Source organism: Rousettus aegyptiacus, unplaced genomic scaffold, assembly GCF_014176215.1.
Source record: "Rousettus aegyptiacus isolate mRouAeg1 unplaced genomic scaffold, mRouAeg1.p scaffold_m13_p_13, whole genome shotgun sequence".
NCBI classification, from domain to species: domain Eukaryota; kingdom Metazoa; phylum Chordata; class Mammalia; order Chiroptera; family Pteropodidae; genus Rousettus; species Rousettus aegyptiacus.
In genome coordinates, this window is record NW_023416288.1 from 40,469,870 (window position 1) to 40,497,056 (window position 27,187).

The window sequence follows — 27,187 nt, forward strand, 5'->3', positions numbered from 1 at the left end:
TGTTCTCGCCGCTGCCCTATAAGCAGCAGAGAGGCAAGGGGACAAGTTCCCTTTCCTGGAATTGGCCATCCACGGCACATCTAGTGGAGGACGTTGGCCCAACTCATCTCTTTTCCTGTCCATTCTTGCTTTGTAAATTTCCCCCAATGAAGCCTGTGAGATTTCATGGAATTCACTGCCAGCCCTACCGCATGACAGGTGATGAGCACGGAAGGACCCAGCTGACCCGACAGAGCATCCCAGCTTCTTTGACAGTGTGGGGCACAGCGCTGAACCTGCCTGTGAAGAATAGCGTTAAATTTTTGGTTCTGGTGGGATCTAGCCGGCAGAGGGAATGGGGAATGCTTCCAGAAGTCTGCAGCCCTTCCTTGCTGAGGGGTGCAGAGGCGGCACCCCGGCATTCCAGGCTCCTTCTCCAGCACCTCAGTGTCTATCTTAAACGTCCCTCAACTGTAGATAGTGGAGATGTTTGCTGCATTTGTTCATTTGTCGAGTCGATTAAGAAATTAAGAAAGATAATGGGCTGAAGAAGGATGAAGCTCTATCCAACTAACATTATTTGAATATCGAAGTCTTTTTGACCTTCTATCGGTTTTATTTTTATCAGTTCCATTTGTTTGTTGTTTTGAGGCTAAGAATTTATCCTCCTGATGAAGGGTTATTACGAAGCCCAAACTATAAAATACATAAACGGGGACTTGCTCCGACTGGTGAGGTGGGGGCAGGAACCGCACGGACTCGAGGAGCACAGGTCAGAACACTGCAGAGATGCCGAAAGGGAGGGGGAGTGTGGGACTTCCTTCAAAACATAAATCCCAGCTGTTACGTAGCTTGACTGTGGCGGCGAATGCACAACCCTATACATGCGATGAAACTGCATGGGACAAAATATGCACATAGGCGAGCAGGTACAAGCAAACCTGGTAACATCAGAAAGACTGGGGGATCGTATCAACGCCGAGGTTCTGGCCGGGATAGGACGTTCTGGCTTTGCAGGCGACGCAACAGGGGGCACCTGGATGCGGACAGAGCACACAGTATCTCCCTGTACTATTTCTTTCGACTGCATGTGACTCTACACTTATCGTAGAATAAAAAGTCTCATTACAAAAATTAATACATCCACAGCATGACTTTCTCATCCAGCCACCTTCCTCCTCCTGGAAACCCACCATCATCATCAAGGACCCGCATTCTCGCCATCTTTCCGCCCTGCCGTCCACGGCATGTTAATATCGTCCTCGGGCGAGCTCTGTTAGCAAGACGGCTGCGATCATGCTTCACTCCGCATGCAGATGCACGAATTACTTTTCCCAGAAACATTTGCAGGTCTTTCTGCCACTCTTTGCACTGCTTATTTTTATTGACCATCCTCGAGTCACAAGCACTTCCCTGCATGGATCACTGGCCACGGGGGTGGAACTGTCACTACCCCCAGATGGAGTCCCTGAGGTGGGAGTAGTTACATCTGAAAAAAAATCAGCGCTCCTCCAGCGAGCGAGAGCCAGAGACACACACCAGGCAATGCGTAGGCAACTCGTCACCTCGGAGCCACAGTAATGTGGGATGAGAGTTGTCCTGGAAAGTTTTCAGGCATTTCCTTCAACGGTACAGCCACCGATTCTCCCAGAAAGTTTTGAGGCAAGCTCAGACAAAGATGGCAGAGGCATGAGAGCCCCCAGAAGTAGAAGGAACGTACTTTGACAGCCAGTTCCTGGTCTCATGCCCTGGAGGACAACGGGCCCAGCTTCCCACGCAGCCCTGGCAAACTCGGAACTAGGAGGGGCGCAAGGGGAAGAGGCTGCCATAGCAGAAACCCAGAGAACGAGCTTCCTCCCAAAAGCCTGCAAGGCTCTCCTTGCGTGAAACAGCCTGTCCTGGGTTTAAAGGTGAGCACACATTTTGCTTTGTCTTGTTTTGCTTGCATGAATGAGGGTCGAGTTAAAGTGAAGTAATGCATGTGATTTTTTAAAATAAAAATATTTTAAAAGCAAGGAAATGAAACAGGTGACTTTCAGATTATTTATTTCCTCATCGTCAAAGATTTTTTTTTTTATTTACTCCAAATTGCTGACCTACAAGCACAGCACCCAATGCGGTATTTGTCATTGACTTGATTTATTGTTGCATAGGCTAAAACTCCTTGGTACTGGAGGCAGGGTTTAGGGATCTGAAGACTAGACCAGGCGCAAAGAAAGCCTCTCGCCTGCCGGAGTTGGTGCCAGGAGAAGGAGAGTCTGGGAGGGACCAGGAGTCAGAGTGTGTAATGGAAGGTGTGACTGTATTTGCTGTGGGCGGAGGGGAACAAGCTACGGTGCACATGAAGGACTTTACTGTGTCCCCACTGCAGTGTGAATCTCAAGGAAGCAGAGACTCTGACATCTTCCCCAATGCCTCTTACATGGTATGTGCTCAATAAATATCAAATTAATTAATGTTGATTAAAATTTTTCTGCTCTACGCCCAAATTAAAAAAACCTAGAAGGGCGTATTGTTGCTGGACCATAGCCTCAAGAAGGAAGGAAGGGAGCTGAAGATATGTCTCCCAGCCGTTCTCTGTGTCTGCCATACTCTCCCATATGCATGGTCCTCTATCAGGACCTACGCCCATGGCGACGGGACCTCACAGAGCCCCCCCAGCCCAAGGACAGCAGGTGGTGGGCAAAATGGGCTCCCTCAGCTCAGGGAACGCCTTCTCCATCCATGTCCTTGAATAAGTGGTGGAGAGACTGGGGATCCAATGGAAATCTTGCTGCTAAAACTAGACCTGAGCGCTACATCTCCAAGCCTGGAGGGCCTGCTGTCCCACAGGCCAAAGGTTGTCTGGGCAGTGGGAGCTGTGTGAACTCATTAAGGAGCTCATTTCGAAAGGATGGAGAAGACTGTTGCTCCTGTCCCCTGGAGGAGCTGTGCAAATGACCTTGACAAACAGCCCCTTCAAAACCTGCAGAACCAACATTTTTACAAATTTCTTTTTTCTCATGTTTCTATTTCCTCCTTTCTCTTCTATATCTTTCCTCCTTTTCCCCTTTCTCTCTACTTCTTCTTGTCTCTCTCTCTTTCTCAACTCTTCTTCCTTTTCCCTTGTAAAGGGGACACTTTGGAGCTGAAAGTGTATGTTAATATTTATTGAAAGCTATTGTTTCTTTATCATAGGGTCCTCTGACCCTATGATTCTTCTATATTTAAGGTGACTTTCATAATAATCGTCCGAAGATTAAATAATATATGTACATTAGTCCACTAAAAGAGGAAAAAATCACTTAAAAGCTAACATTTAAGCATTTTAGCCTCTATTATTTTAAAATTAGAATTCAACTTGATGCCATTTGTATTGGAATTCCTAAAATTACAACCATCGTCTATGCTTTACAGGCTTTCTTTATCTATACAGACATTTCCTGTTCTGCTTTCTATTTATCCTGAGAACCATAACAGCTTAATTATTGTTGATTTGAAGTTTTATTGGGGAGGGGAAAGGAAGATAAGCCTTTTTAAACTAATGTGAATGGGCCCTGACCTAGGCTGGCACGTTTACTTCTGCCTGACTAAGTTTACCCTAGAATGTAAGTATCTTTCCATTTAATTAATTTAAAAATAGTTTTTCAAATATGTTTTTCAGAACTCAATGTGCCACACTGTAAATATCACCTGTTCTCAAAACCCAAGTTCACGGACATGCAGTCAGCAATGCCAGCTCACCTTTATGCCAGATGAGAAGTCTAGGTAGTCTCACCAAGTTCCAATGCTCCAGTTTTCTGAGCAGAAATTTGGAATAAAAAGCTTTAAATCCTTAAAAAAAAAATAGAGCTCTTAAAATATAATTAATTATTAGTTACATTTATATAGAAACTTAGAAATACAGGAAATTTTCACTTTACGTTGAACTTAGATACGCATGCATTTTTAAGAGCTAGATTGTGGTAACAACTCCATATTATTTCTCTAAATTTAATAATATAAAAATCTATATCTAATAAAATAAAAATAATAGTGCATGATTGTTTCCTTCTAGGAAACTTGAAAAAAAAAAAAAAGCATGGCAAAGTTCTGATGGTTACAGGACGTGTTTAAAGTTGTTGGCTGTCTGTCTCATTAAGACTCAGGCTACGTGATGAGAGGCACATGGCTGTTAAGAGCCTGAAGCTGGTGTCCACATCCCAGAGTCGCCATTTACGAGCTCCATGACTGCGGGCAAATTACTCAACCCACCTGGTTGAGGAATCTGAGAAGTGGGGAGAACAACAGTGCCTCCTGTTCTGGTTTGAAGGTTTGCGTTATGCAAAATTCACCTGCTGAGGTCCTAAGCCCCCAGCGAGGCTATATTTAGACACAGGGCCTTCAAGGAAGTAATTAAGGTTAAATGAGGTCCTAAGTATGGGGCCTGATCTGATAAGATCACTATCCCTGTCTGGGAGCTTGCCCCCTTTCCCTGAGCACAGAGGAAAGGCCTTCTGAACGTGCACAGCGAGCAGGAGACCGTTGGCCGCCCAAGGGGAGAGCGCTCACCCGAGGCCAGCCCTGCTGCCGCCACCTCGGGCCAGCCTCGGAACTGTGAGAAAATAAATGTCTTGTCTAAACCACCAGTCTTTGCTATGTGCTGAGGCGAATCTGATGACCTGACTGGCAATGATTCTAGGATTTTTAACAGAAGTGGGGTGGGGGCAGGGGTAGAGAGAAACAATACATCCGGTAAGAGCAGAGATTCTGGAATCTGGCTATGGGGGTCTGAATCCCAACTCTGCCATGTCCTCGAGCAAGTCACGTAATCTCGAAGTTTCAGTTTCCTCATTAGTAAAACAAGTAGATTTTAACTTCTAGGAGGATTATGTGAGAGAATTCTCTAGTGTAAATGAAATAGTCCCTGGCTTACTAAAAAGTCAATTTTCCCCCACTTTGTTGAGGTAGAATTGGCATATAGTATTGCATAAGTTTGAAGTGTACGGTATAATGATTTGATATATGTATATATTGCAAAATGATTATCATAGGGGTAGTTCGACATCCATCACTTGACATAGTAACCATTGTGTGTGTGGAGAGAACTTTTGAAATCTACTCTCTTAACAACTTTCAAATATACAATATCCAATACAGTGCTGTTAACTGCAGTCGCCGCTCTGTACACAACATTCCCAGAACTCACGCATCTTATAACTGAGAATGTGTGTCCTGTGACCAGCTTCCCCCATGTTCCCTTCCCCCATCCCCTATCCCTGGCAACCACCAATCTAGTCTCTATTTCTATGAGTCTGGTTTTTCAGATTTCACATATATATGAGCTCACACAGTATATTTGCCTTTTCTCTGTCTAAATTTCTTCACTTAGCATAATACCCCCCCAAAAAAATCGAATTTTTTTAAAAAGTGTGAACTTCTAAAAGAGAATGGTTTATACTTAAAAAAAAAAAAAAATCCCCAAAGCCCTTAAGAGGAACGGGACACAGTGAGTACTAAGCGAAAGAATGACAGATGCCTCGAAGGGTCAGCGTCCCAGCCTGACCCATTCTCAGCGTTGTGAGTCTCACCAGGAAACAGCCCAGGCTCTATCTTGAGGCGAAGCTGGGCCTCACATAGGCAAGAGGTTGCTAGCCCACAGGCCTTGCTCTGAAACCACAGCTCCGCCCCCAGCCCTGCACGAGAGGTGGGGAGGAAGTCCCCTTTAGTTTCCATGACACGCAGGTTCTCACCTGAGCGGCTCTTGTCAACGTTTTGGCATAACTGTGCACACGTATTCAGTCTTTTTGTGGGGAAGACATTGTGATATAAGTTATTTCTCTTCATGATCTACTTAAAACTAGGTATTTCAATTATCGAGTGAATTAAAACTAGTAAGTACTAATTTTAGACTTGTCAGCATTAGCACAACTACCACCCCCACAGACACTAGACGTCTGCCTCTATTGGTACGGTCGGAACTTCTGTGACTGGGAGCGTAGCCCCGGGTGCGGTAGCTGGATGGCTGAGAACCAGGAAAGCGTGAGGGATGATGGTACAGATTCTCCCCGCTCCTAGCTTTTCAGACTTGGTTTTAAGCCCCAGTGGTTAGATGGGTGAGGGCTAGAAAGTAGGGAAACTATTCACAAGAAGTCTTTGTGAGTCTCATCCTTGCTTCAGATCCCAGGTGACAAAGTCCAGCGCAGAGCTGGGAGAAAAAGGCCATTTTCCCTGCTCGCTCATGAAATCCCGCTCTGCTGGGCCACCCCGAAGCCTGCGGAGCTTGGAAGCCCTCGGAGTGGCCGTGGACTTGGCACCATCGGCTCAGCTTTCATGACGGCAGAGACGGCGCTGACGCTTTCCAAGCGGCCCTGCAGGAAGCAGACCTTGAGGACCCAGAGCTGGAGAGAAAGAACCAGGTGGACCTGTGTGGTTACAGCAGTGGGCTGCTGAGCACGAATAACACGTCCTGTCGGGGACGCCTGGAAATAGCTGGAGGAAACTGAGGTCAAGCCGAGATCCTGTTGTTACCTTTGTAATTTGGACATCAAAAGAGAAGGCGACCCAGCTCTACCGTCTGCGAGACCTGGACGTGCTGCAACGAAACTGTCATTGCAATTAATGGGCCACTTTATGCATAACCTAATTTCCCGGAATAATTGGTGGCCTACGCTAAAATGAGACTGGTGACTTACAATAAAACAAGGAGAGTGTAGCCACTGCCAAATGTCTACGAACTGGAAAGACTGAGACACAGGCAAAAAAAAAAAAAAAAAAAAATTGAATTAGGTTAAGCACAAAGAAAAATACAGAACTTGGGAAGAATGAAACTTACTTCGTGCATAGCTTTTTACGAGTTCCAGCATTTTTCTTCAAGAAGCGCTTAGGAGTGGAAAGATGGATGGGAGATGAATGGAGGACTTGTCTTGGGCATTTGCATGCCACTCTATTTAAGACTGAGAAAAATGTCAGTTGTTCCCATCAAAGGACGAGGGATTGATGGACGCGGGTAACTTTGGTACCACTGCTGACCCCGGGGCGTCCTTAGCTTTTGAGCCATTTCCAAACTATTCTTGGCAACTAGCACAGGACACATGGCATTGGCTTCCTCTCCTCCTGGTGAGAGCCACCTGGGATACAGACGATGGGTCCCACAGTGAGGGAGGCAGGGCCACAGCACGCCCACAGAATCTGCACGCTTCCGGTCGGCCAGCATCCCACCATGGGTTCCACTTCCTGTCGACCAGCATCCCACCATGGGTTCCACTTCCGGTCGGCCAGCATCCCACCATGGGTTCCACTTCCTGTCGACCAGCATCCCACCATGGGTTCCACTTCCGGCCGGCCAGCATCCCACCATGGGTTCCACTTCCGGTCTACCAGCATCCCACCATGGGTTCCACTTCCGGTCTGCCAGCATCCCACCATGGGTTCCACTTCCGGCCGGCCAGCATCCCGCCATGGGTTCCGAGCAGAAGCACCTCCCAGCAAACTCGGAGAACAGGAGCCAGAGAGGCAGTGGCAGCCCGGCCTGACCGTCCCATACTCCTGTCTGTTTCTCTCCCGCAACTAAGCTTTACCTGCTCAGCCTCTGATTCTTGGCTGGTAAGTTACCTCCTCGGAGAAGCCTTCCCTGACTAGGGTAGGCCTTTTGTTGCGCTTTTAACGTCTTCATAATAATGATAATTAGTTAATATGATATAAACTGCATATTTAACTACTGCAGATAATATGAGCCAGGATCATGCCCATATTGTTTACTGAGGGACCCTCAGTGCATATAGTAAATAAAAAATATTTGTTGCATGAATGAATGTTAGTGACAGCTGCAGACCTTTCCCTACAGGCTTCAGCTAAATTACCTTCATTCGTCATGCTCTTGTTAATATTTTTAATTATTAATTTTTTAATATTATATAAGCAACTTGTGACCATATATAATCATTGTAAAACAAATTCAAACAACACATATACATACATGTGAAAGTTATGGGTTATATGTATGTAAATTATGCCACGACAAACCTATTTTTAAAAAGGTACAGCACATACATTCAGAGTCTTTAGTCAGGGTCCAATCAAACGGCAGAAGCCACGCTAGACATTGCAGAGGGAGTTTAATAGGGGTGATGGAAGAGTTGAGAAGCCAGAGAACCGCCTGTTTGTCCCTCAACCCTCGGGCGAGAGGGACAAAGAGAAAGCAGCATTACTGTAGTCCTGGTGCCGGGGCCACCTGGAATGATCTGGAACCACGGCCGGATTCCCAGGCTCACGCTGGAGCCACGCAGAAAAGGTTTCATAGCAGAGGCCGGAAACATGGGCAAATGCTGCCAGTCACCATCAGGAGCAGAAGTGGGGCGAGAACCTGGCTTCTCCCCTCCTCTCTTTCCCCAGGGGTCCCCCACTGGCTCCCTCTGTCTGGGTCTGTAAGGGGATCTAGGAAACTAGTTCCCAGGGATGCAGGATGGTACAGAATAGATCTGAGCGCAACAGACAAGACACCAGCATGTGCAGTTTAAAATAAAATACCTAAATAGCATCGGAGTACGTGCAGTGTTCTAAATTTACTGCATCATTTTTATAGGGACAAAATCTAGTTAAAATGGCCGCTGAGAGCAGGCGTGATTCGCAGAGTCAGGGGCACAGCAGGAGAGCACAGGTGTAGGCAGCCGAAGGCCAGTGCGTTGCAGGAGAAACGCGCTCCCAGCAAAAGGAAAGACGTGTCACGAAATGGGAGCTCGATGGACTCTGTGGATGCGGGCCTGGTTTCCGGGTAACTGGGCCTCACCTGCTCTGCAGAGGGTGGAGAGCAGAGTTCCGGGCTGATGGTTGCCCATGAGTGAGCTCAAAGACTCAGAGACCTGAAAGCGTGAAGGGAACTGAGGTCTCCCATGTCAGCTCACGACCTGTGCAAAAAGAGGAACCAAAACGCAGAGAATCGAAGTGATGGCGCCCGGCGGCCCAAAGGACAGAGGCCTATTTCTGTCTTTTCTTGTTTCGTAGGGCAGAGCAGGGGACAGCTGACCACCGGTGCCTCCTCTTCGGGCCGCGAGTCACGGAGCAGCCCGGTGGAGATGTTCCGACGAGAAATGAGGACCTCTAGACGCGACTGCTCTAATGCGACCTGTTCTGTACACAGAGCAGGGCGCCTGATGTATCCTATAAAGGAAGTCACCAAAGAAGATCTTTTCCCTAAAAACTCCTCTGGCCTCCAGAGTCTGGCTTTGATTGCCTTTCGGGAAATTTTGGAAACTGCAGTATGTTTCAGGCACCGTGCTCGATACAAAGATGAACCAAACACAGCAAGGAATGAGCTATGGACTTCCAGGCATTCTAAGTCCCACAGGGGACCAGCAGTGAAAACGAGTAATTATGATGCGATGTGATAAATACTGTCTGTAGCACGGAAGAGGGGGTGAGTAGTGCTGGGGGAGGGGACCCCAGGGACGTGGACAGAGAAGGCTTCACGGAGGTGACATCAGGGAAGGTGCAGAGGGAAGGACGGGAGCTCTCCAGACCTCCAGCTCCAATTTTAAAACAACGGCATGAACCCCACCTTCCCCCAAACACCGCTATTATTCCTCAAGAATTTACGAAGCAACTGTTCTCGCCCCGTTTACCTCCCATTATGTGTTAGAAACCACACGCATACATATTATGTCAGAAGGTAAATGACAGATTAATGAGTCCACTGGCCGCATCAGCGAGGCCAGGCCGGCCTTCAGAGGCTCCGCACTGGGCAGCCGATCATGCTCCCCACAAGTAGTTTCATATGAAAACAACGCCGTCAGTCACAGGCCTCGGAGGAAACTCGGCCGAGCTCTGTCTTTTCCTACAGAAACACCTTGCCTATGCTTTTGCAAACATCAGACAGCCAACCATTACCCACATAACATTTTTCTCCTTCTATCGGTGCCCCAGCTTCGCTGGTGCCCCGAGCATGTGTTGGCCCCCCTAAGGAGGCAGCCCCTTTTCCACTCGAGACAGGCTGCCCTCAACAAGTTCAAGTTTCTATTTTTAACCAAGCAGACTTAGAGCTGCTCTTGCACTTCCGCGCCCGGCGTGTGCATCAGGCTTCTGTTCTTTACCCCTTTCTGTCAACACTCTCGCCTTGCGGCTTACGGCCATCTGAAGGCCTGGAGGGCTGGTTAACCATCAAGCAAGGCTGATGGCAGAAACGGTCCCCTTGTCCCGAGCTCGGCGGTTCGTAGCAAGAGGACGGCCACGCTGCAGTGCAGGGTTTAGGAGCACAGGCTTTTGAAACAGATGTGGCTGAGTTGAACACTTGCTTTTTCATTTCACCGTGTGATTGACCCCGGGCAAATTACTTTTCACTGGTAAGAGCAAGTTTTATCAGCTATAGAATGTACTTAGTAATAGCACCTACCTCACAAGGTCGTTCTTTCGACAAACATTAGATACGCTCCTACCGTGTGCCAGGTACGAGTCTCGAAAAGAGAGAGACAGCAGTGAACGAGCAAAAATTCCTCGTATACAGCTTACATTCTAATGGCAGAGAATAGGCAACAAAAATAAATACATAGACCATACATTATGTTAGAACGGAAGGGGGCCAGGGCGCACTGCACGTCCAGATGGAATGGCCGGGAGAGCCCGAGTGAGGAGGTGACCAGCTGGATGTAGTATATAGCAGCAGGGGGGCATCCAAGGGGACAGACAGCCCTCCAGGCAGAAGGGACAACCTGAGCGGAGGCCCCGGGGCAGGAGCAGGTCTTTGCTTTGAGGAGCAGAGAGTCTGCTGGAAGGGCGGGAACAGAGCAGCGGGAAATGAGGTCAGGGAGTGTGAGATCAGGGGACGGCGTCTCTGACTCACGTCTGCAGAGGGGTGCCGGGCTGCGCGCAGGCTTGGGAGGGTGAGGCGGAGGCCGGGAAGCTGGTGAGGGAATGCCCGCCGTGAGCCAGGCGAGAGAGAAGGCACGTGACGGCCTTGACTTGGCGCCTGACACAAACCCGCTCTGGATAGGGGGCCCCCGGACTCTTACTGTGACCTGAACCCACACACCCACACCTGGCGAGGGAAGACCTCAGCTCGGTTCTCTTTCTGCCTGGCGTTTCTCCCAGTCATCCACCTGCCGCCGTCCTCACCGCCAGCTCCCTTCATCCCCCGGCGCCCACCTCCCGCCCCTTTCCTCCTCTCTCTGCCCCCTGCTCGCTCTGTCTCACGAATGGTCTGTTTGCCCAGGGTGCAGTTTCGGGGGTTTGCCGTGAGTCTTGGGGAGAGAACAGTGGCCTGCGTGGCGTGTCGGTCCCACAGGGCACCTCAGAAGGATGAGGGAGCAAAGGCGGGGTGACGGGGACGGAAGGCTCCCCGGGAGACGGCTGTGCCGTGAAGGCTGTACTGGTGCCACCAGCGGAACTGTATGGCCCAGTCGGAGCCAGGAAAGGAAAGCCCCTGCGGGTGTCCCAGGCCGCTTCGGAAAGGACGGTGGCGCAGGAAGGTGGAGGCAGATGCCACCAGTGGGTAGCCCGGGAGAGCAAAGGTCGAAGGGCCATTGTCAGGACATCAGGAAGTATAGGGAAGCCCACAGCCTTCGGCGCCAGAGCAAGGGGTTCTCAGAAGGAACCTCGTTGATCCTAGCCCCCACCTTGGTGTCGCAATGCCAGGTAAACTGTCGCAGTGGGGCTATTCCCAGAAGCCACCCTGGCAGTGGGACGGCTAGCCGTGACCTAACTATAGAAGTGTCTGAAAATCACATGAACAGATCCCACTGAAAGCAAGCTCAATGTGGCCCCACCTCGACTTCCCCATAGCCAGAACCCCAAGATACCCAGGGCCGCTCTCACCCCCCGACCAGGTGACAGAAGGCAAGTCAGAGCAGAGAGGGACAGGGCCTTACCTAATTGATTTTAAATACTTTTGCTAATTTTACACAAACCCGTGGTCCTGTGCACACATTGCTAGGGCCCCTCCCAGGGCCCCGGAGTTTTGCTACGAACGATGGCTCCTGAGCCTTTAGCTTCTCACAGAAAGTCTGCCTCTGCCTGGAACAGAACTCACGCACCTTCACGGGCCAGAGAGCCGATGCCATCCCAGGAAGGGGCTTCCAGCCAGGGTGACGGGCTCCTTCGGGCACTGTTTGTAGACATAATGTCTCATTCAGCCCAGAGGGTGCCAACACCGTTGCTAGATGATCTGTTGAATTCGTACATTTGAATTAGTTGATAATGAGACACTCAGACTTCTGAGTCACTGGCTTTTCAGTCACTAGGCCCCGAGCTTGTCCATCAACAAAACTGTGCCGCTGGCGCCAAACCCTGTCCGGGCTCTGCACGAAGCTCACGATGGTGAGGAAAGTGAACGAGGTCCCTGCCTTGCCAGCGCCCTCCGGGGAGACACAAATAATCCAATAAGCAGCCATGTCTGTACCTACAGGAGTGCGGGGGGCAAGTTCAGGGTCCTACGGAGGGTGTCGGGTGAGGGGTCCTAACCTAGCGCGGGTAACAGGGAGAGCTGAAGGCCTTGTTCCTTCAACGGTTCTTTTTCGGTGCCCACGCTCTGTCCACCCACGCAGTGCCGAGGGCCGCCAGGACAATGGTGAGCAACCGCTGTGGCAGGCACGCCCTTCTAGGACCGACTCCTGGAGGAGGCATTGTCACAGGATCAGATCGCAGCTGTCTGTAAACGACAGCCTGATGACGGCCTCCGTGAAGGGGTGACGCGGGTGCACACACAGGTGTATGCGGGGAGGGTCGGCACAGCCGGACAGGCTTTCCGAAGGGGCCAGCCACAGAGCGCTGAGAACCAGAGCGGCGCTAACGGGCGGGGAGAAGGCGCGGGGCCCTGTGGGAGTCTTCTGAGCAGAAGAGCTGCAGGAGCAAAGGCCCAGGACAGGACAGAGCTGCAGGAGGGAGAAAAAGACATCATAAAAAAAAAAAAGTCCAGCGTGGCTGCAGCAGCTCCAGGTGAGGATGGGGGAGTGTATGGCTATGTGGGGCTGGAAAAATAGGACCAGGCTGGCATGCCTAAAGCCAACGGGAACCTGGGGAGGTTCTGAGGAGTGGAGAGAAATCTCCCAGTTGGCATCTAAAGGACTCACTCTGGCTGCAGCGAGAGTATTGGATGACCAGAGCTGCTTTGGCAGGTGCCACATCCTAATGATTTCCTCCTTTCTCGCTATCCTTTCCGGTAGCCAGGGAGACCTGAGTAAATGCACGCCAGATACGCAGTTAAAAGCACCCCAACAATGCAGGGCTGTGTGGCTCAGAGGCGAGCACAGGGCCTTCAGTCAGGCAGAGGCAGATTAGATGAGATCTCCTCTCCACCTCCAGTCGGCTAGTGGCACCGGACAAGTCACCCCGGCCCAACCCCATCACCCACTTCCAGCCGGCCTATCACGTGGGGAGAACAATGCCTGCTGCACTGAGTTGAAAGAGCGAAGGGAAGAGTGGGTGCAAATTACCTGGCTCTTGGCGGACGCCGGACACCCCAGCCCCTAGTGGAAGTAACAGCGGTGCAGCCACACCAGTCAGAGGAAGACTCCTAGCCAGAAGTCACACTAGCAAAAGCGTCAGGAACGGAGCGCCGTCTCTCCTGTTAACAAACACATAAACATAAGCAATGTTGGACATTTACGTAAATACCGCATTTTTTAGAGACAGCTGCCTAACGAAATGTTCCTAATAACAGTGTCGGAAAATGAATCTATATTACTTATAAAATTAAAATATCTACACGTATACAATAAAATGCAAAGGCCTCATCGCTGGCCTTTTCCCGTGTGCATTTGTTAGCCTGTCCGTCCGCCAGACTGAAACACATGAGCTTTTCAAGAACGATTTTATTTACCTCCCTCTCTCTCCACAGCCTGCTGTAGAGAACCCGGCGCTCATTAAGTAATTGCAGAATGAGAAAATAAAGAACGAATGAGTCAATTTAACTTGTGAGTGTGCCAACTATTCATTATGAACCAAAATCAAAACACACTGTCACTTCTACAGAATATGAATGTCTTAGCGAGAACGTGGCATGGCATATTCGAAACCCAGACTGTCCTAGAAAATTCAGACGAGATGATCGGCGTATATACCTCGAGCAACCGAGGAGTCGCAGCAAGCGGCCGTAACGGGTTCCGCTGCGAGCTTATGTGATCCTTATTTTTCAGCAGAGAATTTGTTCCAAGTCCTTTGCTCACAGTAGAAAGAACAATCTAGACAATTTAAAAGGATTTTTTTTTTTTTAACCACCGACACAAGGACGCAGGATCAGCTTTTCTGTTATCTCACTCGCTGTAATTAATTAGCTGCCCCCATCAGCCCTCTGCTGGCACGAAACGAGCGAGTGAAACAGCCATACATTTTGTTTGTCAAGCGCAGCTGAGCGTAGCTCAACAGAGTGTCAATTCAAAAGAGGGAAATAAAATATGCAGCGAAGTTGGGGGACAGGGAACAAAGAATCCAGTATGACAATGAGCAGGAGAGCTAAACGAGCTTTCAAAACACCACCGGGAAGGTAAAAAAAAAAAAAACCTCAGAAAAGAGATAAACTGGAGCGGAAAGGCTGAAAGGAGCTGGAAGAACTAATCTAAAATCGGTGAAGAAATTTAAGACTTCGTTTTAAAGAAATATTTTTAAAAGTCAAGCTTATTGAAGTATAATTTATACACAATAGAATTCAGCCCCTTTGTGTATAGTTCTATGAGTTTTAAACAGCACATACAGTTCTACAGTTACCATCACAAAAATATAAAATAGTTTCGTCATCCCCAAAATCCCCTCTTGCTCCTTTGTCACCGACCCCTCCCTCACCCTCGGCTCCTGGCAACCACTGATTTGTTTTCCGTTCCTCTAGTTTGGCCAGCTTTAAAGGAGAAACCGAGATTTTTTTTCCCCCGATCACCCACTCACTTCCTATACCCTTCAATAGCATCATTTAGTGAATATATTTATTAAGGATCTATTATTTGCCAAAGATTTTACATACATCATCTTTCGTTTCTACAGCTTGTCCGTGGAGGAGGTTCTCCCCATTTCCCAGATGGGTGTGACACCCAAAGGGGTGTCGAGTTGGTAAGAGGCAAAGCAGAGATTCAAAGTCAAAAGTGATCAAAAGTGTCACCATGGCTTACATGATAGCTGGTTCGTGCTTTCTTCTTTATACATTATTTGTACTGCCAACGTTTTCTACAATGAGCTTATGTTACTTTTACGAAGAAAATTACTTTTATAAATAAAATATATAAACACAAACTACATACATACATCTGAAGGGAATTAAGGAAAGGCCCCCCTTAGCAACTGGTGCTCATTCAGAAGGGAGAAAACAGAACAAAATGTATCAAAAGAACCAGAGCGAAGCTTTGCTCTGTCTCTAGATCTCGTGGTAGTCTTACACTGCTTCCTTCCTAAGAGCTACAGAGGAGCCCCGGAGGCCTGTAGAAACCCACTGAGCTCACTCCAGACACAACGGACAATCCTCCTAAGCATCTTCCTATCTGATCCCCATCCCCAAGACACCAGGTAGGAACGAACTAACCGTCATGGGCAAGTGGGTGCACAGCAGCCTTTCACCACTCCTGGAGAGGCGGGAAGTGGATAGCAAGGCCAAGGTTAACGAGAACACAGAGCATCCTTTCTTTGAAGGATGGGTGGGGAATCATACTTGAATATGACCATGCTGGGGGAATATTATCCACCACAAGGCTGTAAGGGGACTCATGAGAGTGTCCCCTGGCCCTTCGGCAGAATGCATTTATTGCTCGTTCTCAAAAAAATATTTGAGGGGTCTTACGAAATGTATATAAGATTTTTTTTTAAAGATATATTAACTATTGCATACCCAAATGGAAAAACTATGAACCTTGACCCCTACCTTACACAATTAATTAATTTAATTTTTTTACACAAAAAATTAAGAGGGATCACAGACCTAAATATAAGAGTGAAAACTATAAAGCTTCTGGGACAACCTAGACGGGAATCTTTACAACTTGGGATAAGTAAAGGTTTCTTAGGATACAAAAAGCAATAATCATTTAAGAATGTATAAATTATGTTATACCAAAATTGAAAACTTTTGCTCATAAGAAGACAGTATTAATGAAACACAGAAGCATTCCACAGACTGATATAAAATATTGTTAAACATATATCTGACAAAGAACTAGCATCTAAATAATAACAAGTAAAATAAAAAATGAACTCAAAAATAACAAGTAAAATAAAAAACAGCTCAATTTGCATTGACGTGGGCACTTCACAGAGGAAGATACATAAATGGCTCATAACCAGGTTAAAAAATGCTCAATATCATTAATCATCAGGGAAACGCAATGAGACACTACTGCCCTCACGAATGGCTAAAGCTTTAAAAGGCCGACAGCACTAAATGACGGGAGACCGGGAGACCGTGGCACCTAACCGGGCACCGTGAGTGACGCAGTCACTTTGGGCAGAGGCCCGACCGGTCCTCGTGAAACTGAGCATGCATCTACCCTGCAGCCCGGCAATCCCACTCCGACGTGTGCAGCCAAGAGCTATGACAGCGTTCCCGTGAAGAGACTTGTACGAAACGTCCATGGCGGTTGTAACTGCTAAACGAATGGAGGTGCGGTTATGAAACGGAATCCTGACCAGCAATGTCAAGAACAAATTCTGAAACACAAAACAGTGTGGACGAACCTTTAAAACATTATGCCGAGTGAAAGATGACTTACGTAAGAGTACGTACTGTGTGATTCCATTTATATGAAGTTCTAAAACAGGCAAAACTAATTATGGTTGGAGAAAAAAATATCTGAACAGTAGTTGCCTGTGAGGTTGTGGGATGCAAGGAGAATCATGAAGGAATGTGCAGAACCTATGGGAATATTCTGTATCTTGATAAGGATTTGTGTTACACAAATGTATCCATTTGCCGAAAATCATTGAATGGTACACTTGAGGTGTGTGCACATTTTGTTGTATGTAAGTTTACCTCACTAAAAAATAAAAAAGAACTATAGCCAAATATTGAACTTTAGTTAATGATACGCACACTCAAACACATAGGGGTGAAGTGTATAGATGTTTGCAATTTTCTTTGAAATATATCAAAAATAATTGAAAAGAAAGATAGGTATCTAATAAAGCAAGTATAGGAAAAGGTTAGTTCTAGACTCTAGATGGTGGGTATATGAAGATTAACTATAAAATTCCTTCATCTTTTCTGGATATATGAAACTTTTTATAATGAAATGTTGGAAAAAAATAAGTTAGGATTTAGGAGAAGGGAAAGATGAAGGTCAGACAAAAGGGGTGAAACTGAAGTTGGTACATGATAAAGAACTCCAGATCTGGAGTTGAGTTCCCCAGGAGCCAAAGCAAGAGAGGGGCTGGGGCGAGGAGACGGGAGGGGGAGAGGAAGTGGGAAGGAAGAGAGAGGGAGAGAGGGAGGAGGAGGGGGAGGGGAGGGGAGGGGAGAGGGAGGGGGAGAGAGAGGAGGGGGGAGGATTTCTCAGTTAATGATTAGCAATGCCTGTATGATTAAAAATAATTGTTCTAGTAAAGCACCACTTTCCCTACTACTGACAAGTTTTCATGGAGAGGGCACTGTGCAATGGATTCTATTAAGAGTTAGGGTGAGGACTTGGCACCGAGAATTTACCTCTTAATAAGCAAGAAACTCGTTTATCTCTCTTATAACAACAGTCTACAGGTAGTTTTCTGGGACTAGTATGGTGGCTCCGTTCAAGGGACAATAGAGCTTGATTGAGTTTTAAAATTCTACAACGTAGAAAATGGCTGCAATGATTTGAAAAAAAAAATGTATCCAAAGATAGAAAAATCCTTGAAAATCTCTAAGAAATATTACTTGTCTTATTGATCTATCTAATGTATCTTGCTAAATCCATTCCTCTCTGAACAGGTACCACCATCAGAAATGGTGATAATAGCGTTCTTATACCACATTTCGACAATTCGAAGATGCGAAATTTTCCCCCACATTTTGACACCTGTGAAGTCGGAATGGGCCTTACAATTAATGGCATATCATAATTGGTGGAATTTTTCTTTCTCAATGGGACATAAGATAATAGTGTTTCTTAAAATCAGTGACATGTTAGATTTAATAAAACACAATATCTACTGCTTCGTGATTCAAAGTAGTTTCATCTTATTTGAACCTGACAACACCATATTTGGGTGAGATGGGTAGTTATTGCTATTCCAAATATAGAAATTGAAATTCGGAAAGTTTAAATGACCTCTCCAAGGTCCTTAGCTAGACTATGATGAAGCCGTAACTCTAATCTGATCTCTCTAAATCTGAAATATCTGTTTTCTACCAATGTCACACAAAAAAATTTAGAGAATGAAATCTCCATGGAGACAGGGACGTTGTTCTATTCACTACTGTAGCACCAGAGTATAGAATGCTGCTTGGCACAGAGCAAGTATTTAATAAATATTTATTGAATGAATATTACAGAAGAGAATAAAAGGTAACGGGAAAAGCCCGTGAGCTGTAGCAAGCTAGGAAGTTTATACAGAAGGTGACTACACTGCTGTCATTTCTATGCTTTGATGAACTTCTCATTAATCACTCAGATAGCACCTACCCCATGATGTCTTCCTCAGGCCAAACTAGATATATTTGCTCCCTAATGACTTGACGGGCAACCTAGGATAGTGCAAAATGTACTGAGTTTTACATGAGGAGACCTGGGTTTAAATACCTTCTCATTTTAACCACCTGTTAGCATGCAACCTTAGCAAAAATTATTTAACTTTCCTGCGCTTCAGTTTTCTTACCTTCAAAATTAAGAATAATAAAACCTACCGGATTATATCACCGTGAGGTTTATATGACACCAGATATGTAAATATACCTTATACATAATAGGAGCTCGATAATAGTAATTCTTTTCTCTTTCCTGTACCACGCCCCACTTCGTCTTGGTTTCATTTTTTTTTTTTCGCAATTAACATCTTTCTTTAAAAGAACCCCATTTGGTTCATATCCACCGCTACAGGACCCAGGAGAGCGTCAGACACATGCTAAACGCTCTCAAATACTTTCAGAGCTCGTTCATTCCCTTACTTAATCCATAAATATTTATCGTATGCTTGTTATGTGCCGGGCCCTCTTCTAGTTGCTGAGGGTACGACAGTGAACAACATAACAAAAACCCCTGCCCCCGTGGAGACAGATGGACAATACATAAATAAATAATGTGTGGTGATAAAGGCTATGGAGAAAAATAAAGCAGGGAACAGGGACCGGAAGTGGCGGACAGCCAGGGGCGACTTGTTGTGATATCAGTTTTAGTGTTAAAGAAAAGCCTTCCTCATGTGGTGACTTTTGAGGAGACCTCAAGGAAATGAGGGAAAAGCCACCCAGATATCTGAGTTAAATTTAAACAGCAATGGAAATATTTGCAGGAAAAATAAATAGAAAAAAACGTAGACAGAACATTCCAGAATAGGGAACATGTGGCCAAAAACCGAATAGAATGAAGTAGAAGGTTTGCTTGGGCAGTATTAACTGGACTGGCCTAACTGGAGTAACAGGACCTAGAATGTCAGGAAAAGAATTTGTATTTTATGTTACTGACAATGGTGAACCACTGAAGGCTTTTGAGCAAGAGGGTATGAGAGCATCAGAACAGCACTACAGGAAGCTTACGTGGGAGAGCCGCCCATGCAGGAAGTGTTAAAGGGAAAGCATAGCACTTCCATCTTGGACATCTTGAGTTTGACATCACAGTGAGTTTTCACACACACAAAAAAATACGCTTAGCCAACAGTTGGAAACACCGGCTTAGAGTTAAGAGATAGGTACGGGCTTGAGATTTAAGGAGTGTATCCCATCTAAATCCTGACAGCTGATTGCAATCATCTTCTAAGAGTCGCAGACTCTGTAGCAACAAACAGATCTTGTTAGAATTTCACTTCTGGCCTGAAAACTAGTAGAACATTCCTCTTTGGAATTTTCAAGCTTAGGCCAAGACGAGACAATCAAAGTCGGCAGGAAGGAGAATGATGTGCAGGACCAGACAGGGAGACATGCCAGCAAATTAAGTAGGAAAGACACCCCGAAAGGTGGGTCACGACGTGCCTTGGGAAGCTCAGACTCTCAAGAAATCTGGAAGAACATGTATCACGCCAGATGCTTCAGCCTTATGGAAGGGCTTTTGTTTAAACATGTGCTATGCGAAATGATTTAGAACCCCCTCAAAAAGCAACACGCCAGTGATTCATCCTGTCTGAAAAACCATACAGTCCCTCCCATTTGACTTTTCAATTAACAATGATTGGAGACAACAAAAGAGACCTCTTTCCCATTTGGAATGATTTCTCTCTCGCCCATCAACAAACAGGAAGGAGGTCTGTGAAAACTGAAGGTCGGGTTTGTAAACTACAGGGAGAAAAGTCGCAGGAGGCAGTTGCAGCTTGATATAAGATTCTTGAGTCCTACTGATGTGCTCGTAGCTTTGTGGCAATGGAAATTTATCACTAAGAAAAAAAATGTTATTGAAATTAAAATGGTTCTCGCTGACAAAAACAAAGGCCTGCCATTTTGCCCAGAATCCTGCTGAAATGCATTATGTGCCTATAATTAACCATTGGCTCCTGGGAAGGAAAGAGACTAGCAAGATGCAAAAGAGAGGGCCCCCTTTCCTTGAAATGTATTATCTTAGCCCAGGAATCTTTAAATATGTTGCTTACATAACCCCCAAAAGAATTTTTTTAAAGTCTGTAACTCCACACATATTTTATGTCATCTTCTAAAATTTTTCGTCGTAAGATAATGATGGATTATAATTGGATGAATACTTCAAGACACTGATAAAATAGGTTTTAACCTCCCAATGAATAAAATATCCAAATTTTAAAGAAATCATGTAAAAATTTTATAGTTTTATCCAATGTTTCTCAAAAAAATGTGCTTGTCTTAAAAGACATTTCACTTAAGAGATTTGGCATCACTAACTTACAGTATTCAGCTGTCCCAAATCCAGAGTTTTCCCACAAAGGCCAATTATTCCCCCTTCTAGTGCCAAACTTCACCGTTAACATAAATATGTGTCAGATAGGCAAAGGAGAGAAATCCCATGCATCTAAGCAAACTTGATTAATAATAAATGAAGGTGTCTTTACCAAGCCAATATTTCTTTCTTGTTTTCTACTTTCATATGCATCTATAAAAAATAAGAATGTTTTCCTACACAACTCAAATAGCATGGTCGCACCTAACAAAAGTATCTAGTCCATATTGAAATTTTTCACAGATTCCTCAAATGCCCTTTAAAGCTGGTTTATCTGATCTGGGATCCAATCCTGGGCCATATATTGCATTTGGTTGTTAAATCCCTTAAATGTCATTTAATCTAGAATATGGACTCTTAACAGGACTGATATTGTCCCTAAGAGAGTGAAAATTGGTTGCTGGGGGATAAAAAAAATCTCACTCTTTTTATGTACCAAGCACAGATATACATATAGTAAATACATATATTCACAACATAGATGAAAAAGGGGTTCTCGTAATGAATCTAACCAAAAGCAACCTCACAGGGTGATCTGTCCTCAATTCCTAACCAGGCAGGTCATGGTGGATAGTCATGCCCACCATAACTTTTGAGTAGAAGGTTATCTTTGTCTTAAGCCAGCCCTGTGCATTGTTTCCGTGCATCTAGATCAACACACCTGTGAAATGTCTCTTTTTCAGACCCCTTGGGAGTGTAACCACCCTCAGGAGAGCACAGAACCTTAACTATCCTCTAATCCAGTCCCTGCCTTCCTTTCTCCCACCTTCCTGGAATCTTCCTTACGTTCCCTCCTTAATTCCAAATGCATTAAAAAAAAAAAAAACTTGTTAAACTGTCATTCTCTTTAGCATTTGAGATCTTGCTTCTCAGCCTGTTGTCAGTTTGGCTCAAATGAACTCTTATAAAAATTCTCTACAGGTTTGGACATTTCATATGTCAACAACAGTGTAACTCTGATATTAAATTTTCATAGTGAGGAAACAATTAAGGGGAAAAAATGTCTAAACATGCTCCCGGGGTGGAAATCTGGGCAATAGTGAAAGGAAAGGATGAGAAATACTATCTAGAACAATGCCTCTTTCGTGACACCGATGGCCTGATGAGGCCACCAAACCAGTAGTATTTCAGTGTATTCCCTTGTTTGGTTTACAGGGGGCATTTTCGTAGCACTATAATACTCTATCGTATGACTTCAATTGAGCGAGGTGGCAGACATGGAAATGCGATGCTCTTCCCTTTAAGGAAGGCCTCACCACCCGGCTGGGAAAAATGTGGCCGGCTGAGTTTCCTCAGGGTCTCCCTCAGCTTTCCACATAGGTTATGTTCCTCTTGAAACAACCCCAGCCGATGACTGGGCAAGGCTGGTGCACGAGGGCCTGATTATTTCCACCCAACTCGAGAACTCTAAGGGGCGATCTTGGCTCTGGACCGCCCACACTGATCTAGCAGAGACATCATGGGATAACGCCTACTTTGCAGGACTCTGAGAGGATTACTGTAGTATACACAAAGCCTAAGTGCAATCCCAGCATACAGCAAGTGCTTAATAAATGGCAGCTATCTTTTCGAGGATGTCTTATAGCTTCCAGATGAATAAAATCATGTTGCAATCTTAGATCTGCCAAATCTTTGAAGGATCGCACAAGCAAAAAACTGCTCAAGCCAGGGTTAGAGCTCACAGAACCATCAGGTTCTGTCCCCTAAAACCAGAGTTCTCCATGTCCTTGAGATGCAAGGGTAGGAGGGAAAAACCAGATCGTCCCAATCGGTTCACTTCCTGTTGGCGAACGCCATCACTAGCTGAAGGCAAAGGCAGCAGTCAATAGGAAACCACGCTCCGTGTCTCCGCTGCAATTCAGCACTTCCCGAAGGCAGATGCATCCTTTATGCCTCAGAGAGTTAGAATCGATCTGGGAGTCATGGAGGCAAATAACATTGTGAAGGACAGAAGAAGGTCATTCCCGTCCCGTCATAATTCGATTCTCTCCACCTCCCTGCTCTCTTGCACCACTATATAATTTAAAGGTCCCAAACAAACTGTCAGAATGCAGTAGGTTCTGAATTAGTTAAGACTCTATAGTTGCAAGAAATAAAAACCCAAGTCAAACCAGCTATAAATAAACAAACGAATGGATAAACAAGTAAATAAACAAGAATGAAAGAAAGAAGGAAAGATGGAAGGAAGGAGTAAGGTTAATGTTTATTGGTTTATTGTTTACTTGGTTCATGCAGTGGGAAGTCCAGGAGGAGTAGACCTCGGGGGAATGCAGAGACTTAGCCACGCGGGCAGATCTCTCTCTCTATTTCTATTTCTATCTCTTTATCTATCTCTATCTCTGCTCCGGTTACATTCCCTTCTATGCCAATGGGCTTCTTCTACACTGCTGTGGAGAAGTGGAGCATAGTTCAGAAAATTCCTGATTATGTCATCTCAGTCTAGCGACATCACCTTCCTTCTCCCAAGGCCTGATATAAAGTCCCAGGGAAAGACTCTGGTTAGCTCAGCTTGATGCATAAACGCATTTCTAGCTAATCACTGAGGCTCAGATGGAGACTAAGGTTGGCTGAGTCTGGATCTCATGTTCACCCCCGTAGACTGAAGACTAGTCAGCAGCCCATTAAAACTACAAGGAGCAAAGGCGGATCATTTCTCCCAAATGAAATAAAGCGTATGTACCAGAAGAAGATGAGAAGGAGATGCTCAACAGACACAAGTGACCGGCATCTTTTACAGATCCTTTATGTCTCAAGTTCTTGTTTTGTTTTCTAACAAATATCTCTGAAAACAGAGAAGACTTTTACAGTTTCGAAGGGAAAACTGTGTTGACAGAAAGACAAGAAAATGGGTGGAAGAGAGGAGCTGGGTGAATAAGGCTATGATCAAAACTTTAAGTGCATCATTTCTTTGTGATGTCGTATGTTTAATGTCAGGGAGTATGACACTCATATCTACTTCTACCAGCCTTTAATCCCAGACTCTAACCCTCAGGAGATAAGAGCAATACCTATCTTACAGGGCTTCTGTGAGAATTACATGAGCTAATGCAAGTGAGACACATAGCAAAAAGCCTGATGTACAGAAAGCTATTTTTATAAATAAAAATATAATTTAGGTATATTCATGTAGCACCCATATCCCCAATACATACTGAGGGCTCTTTGCTGCCAATAGCTACAACACTGCTTAGGGTTCTTTTTCTAGACCGGCGAGACCCAGTCAGAGAGTTAATGCTCACCCCCAATTAACTCTCGACTGACTTCCTCTGCAGTCCGTGGGATAATTGTGAGCTGCCCACATGACTGCATTCCGATTGACGCATCTGAGACCATGTCCTTTTGGGGGCTTCCTTTCTTTCCTATCTGACTACTTCCAATTCCCCTACCAGTGTTTCCTTGGAATCATCTCCTAAATAAAACGCTTGCCTTCGAATCCTTGTCTCAGGATCTTCCTCCAAGGGATCTAAAACTAGCACAATAAATTTGCACACAAAATTTCTGAAAGAAAATGCACTGGAATGTTCACCATCCTCATTCTATGACTAGTGGGACTGTAAATAATTGTCCTTTTTATGATATATTTAAAACATTTTTTCACAAATATGAACATGAACAGCTACTAATTATTAAAATAATATGAAATCTTAAACCTAATTTTTAGTCTCCGTAGCACCTGACCACCTTCTTCTTCTCCCTCCTTTTAACTTTATGTACCTAATAAACAAGTTTTCTTACATTTGCACTCGCTAAGTTCATTCCTGGCTCCATGCCTCTACTCATATTTATCTAGCACTTTCTATTAATCTAACCTCTCCCACAAGGCCTCCCCTGATTCACCCTAGCCCATAATGCCATTTTATGTTCATTTCTTCTGTGTATCATTTAATCGACATTATCAATTCTTCCCATACCTACATCATTTTAAAGAGAAACACATAAAATACTACTTTGCTATGGGTTTCTCAACTTCCTAGAATATTTGGATCAGCAGCAGAACTACTTTCAACACAAATATGATGTCAGACCAATTCGAGATAAAATACCACCTCCAGAAAAAAATGATGTACGATATCTGAGCTGCATCTGCTCTTTCAGTCTTTAACAAAGAGCCTTTTAAACGGGACGGCAGCAATTGGGGAAAGAGAAGGAAAGAAACAGAAGCCGGCTCTGATGCACCCATTCCATCATCTATAAATGATCTTTTCATGAGGACACATAGCCGATAAGGAGAGAAGGACAGACAAAAAGCATTCTTGGCTTAGGAATGAAATCGCAGCCCCCCCTCTGTGTCCGATTCAGTTACTCAGAATGGTTTTCTTATGGCTGAGCCTCTGGTGAATTATGAGTCTCTCTCTCTTTCTCTTCCCCCAGGCTTCATACTCAAGACGAGACGCAGCTGCCGGGGCCTCCAGAGAGTTCCCAGCAGTCCGCTATGGTGAAATAAAACACCGCGTTATGCTGGAAAATTAGCCTGTCCTGTCTTCACACAGGCTGTGCTATTTCGCAGTTGGGATAAGGGTCCCGGGCCCGAACACTCACTGCTTCTCTCGGGACGTGCAGCGCGGTCTTCCAGACAGTATCAACCGTTTTTGTGTTCCTGCTTCCCAGCCTACTGCTGATAATTATCCTCTAAAGCGATTATAGATGTTTGTATGAGACATGTACACTCCACCGTCTTGAAATACTGTCCCGAAGGAGGGCATTTGCTCACCATTAGAGCTACTGTTTTACTTCCAAGGAGAGAGGCTCTGTGGCCCCGATGCCACAGATGATTTGGGACTTTGACAGGCTTGTGATCTTCCCTATTGGCATCTTCCATGTCATTACTACCAGAAGGATTGAATTATATAAATGGGCTGAGGTTTATACATAATGATTGGTTGAACTGCTTATAATGTTGCAATCTCAGCTTTATCGGCCCCGGAAGAAAAGGGAGCCAGCTAAAATAGGTCTGTAACCCAGCACGGAGATCTGGGGTGAAGTGTTGGGAAGGTATCAAGTTGGAAACTATCTCTAGTTAAGCAATTTAAACCCTATTCGAGACTGAGGCTGAAAGCAAACTTGATGCTTCATCCTAAAACCCTGATTCCGATCTTTAAATAATAGGATAGGCTTCAAATCTCAGTGAAAGCTCGGCTGAGAGGACAGCAGAGGAAAAGGAACAATGCGAAAAATGACCAGTTCTTCGTGCCGATGACAGTAGCTCGCCAAATGTCAACAGGCAGCCCTCCCTACACATTCCTTCCTCGCTCTCCTGTTCCACCCCAGTTATTAGCTAGCAAACAGGATAAATGAAGACCCCCACCCCCACCCCGACACACAAACACACTTCGAGAATTTAGAAATCCTCACTAGACCCAAATCATCAGATGCTGAAAATCTAATTTCTTTCTAACCTCTCTGTGGGGTATTCATGGGAGACGGGACAAGGATCCAATCAGAGATACAAATGTTAATTGATAGATGCAATCGGACAAACAGGTCCCTTGGGGAGCACACAGATGAAAACTGAAAGTAGTTCAATTTACCAACCGAGGGGCAAAGGTGGAGTCTTAACTATTTTTTTACATTTTTTATAAGAGGCACTCAATATATAGTTGGGTTGAATTATTAACTTGAAAACATTCATGCCCATTTTGAAGAACATAATTGGAAAGGACATCATCAAATGCAATGGCCGTATCAACTATGCCTTGACCCACGTCTCTGCTTTTCATTCGTGAAGCTAAAACACTCTCCAGGTATAACGCGTTAATGTTCACAAGTTGTCGTAATCCCCCAAGGACGGGCCACGAAGGACCGGCAGCAAAGATCGCCATCCATCCATCGCAGAGATTTGAGAAGGAAAGTGCACGGCGCAGCCCAGGGAGTCGGAGCCGGAGCAGAACGACGTGAACCTGGGAGAGTGGGGGGCAGAGACGCAGCGTGGAATGGACTTCGCAGACCCTCGCCTATCTCCCTGCCCCTCGGGCTGCCTGACGACTCAGGAAGCCCTGGCAATGCGCTCTGGTACAACACGAGAAGCCTCCCCGGCCCGTCAGAGGGGCAGACCAAGGAGGCAATCCCCGCGACTCGGTTAGGGCGGGGACTCTATTTAGTTCCCCACCGGGTGCTCACCTCTACGGGGCATCCGGTGCTCACCCGACTGTGCATTTGGCTCTGCCCTAGTGGACTCCTGTTGAATGAAAGAATGCGTTCGTGACGCCATGGATGGATCTAGAGGGTATCATGTTAAGTGAAATAAGTCAGGCAGAAAAAGACAA

At 45.6% G+C, this 27,187-nt stretch overlaps 1 protein-coding gene across 3 annotated transcripts; it reads left to right on the forward strand.

Moving 5' to 3' along the window:
- The first annotated feature begins 1,033 nt into the window (after positions 1 to 1,033).
- LOC107518360 lies at positions 1,034 to 27,187 on the forward strand. Of its 3 annotated transcripts, none has more exons than XM_036230475.1 (3): positions 1,034 to 1,889; positions 6,118 to 7,542; positions 25,296 to 27,187. In XM_036230475.1, exons 2-3 carry the CDS (start codon positions 6,937 to 6,939, stop codon positions 25,392 to 25,394), a joined length of 705 nt encoding a protein of 234 aa, XP_036086368.1. In that variant the 5' UTR covers positions 1,034 to 1,889; positions 6,118 to 6,936; the 3' UTR covers positions 25,395 to 27,187. The 3 variants fall into 3 exon arrangements, with proteins under 3 accessions (XP_036086368.1, XP_036086370.1, XP_036086369.1); XM_036230477.1 differs by lacking the exon at positions 1,034 to 1,889 and adding an exon at positions 4,048 to 4,270; XM_036230476.1 differs by lacking the exon at positions 1,034 to 1,889 and having other exon boundaries at positions 5,470 to 7,542.

Bases quoted from the DNA above. Each gene is read 5' to 3' on its own strand.
- LOC107518360 (XM_036230475.1), top strand. From the start codon at position 6,937: ATGGACGCGGGTAACTTTGGTACCACTGCTGACCCCGGGGCGTCCTTA. The intron at 7,543-25,295 runs GTAAGTTACCTC...CTCTTCCCCCAG, and splicing joins CAGCCTCTGATTCTTGGCTG to GCTTCATACTCAAGACGAGA.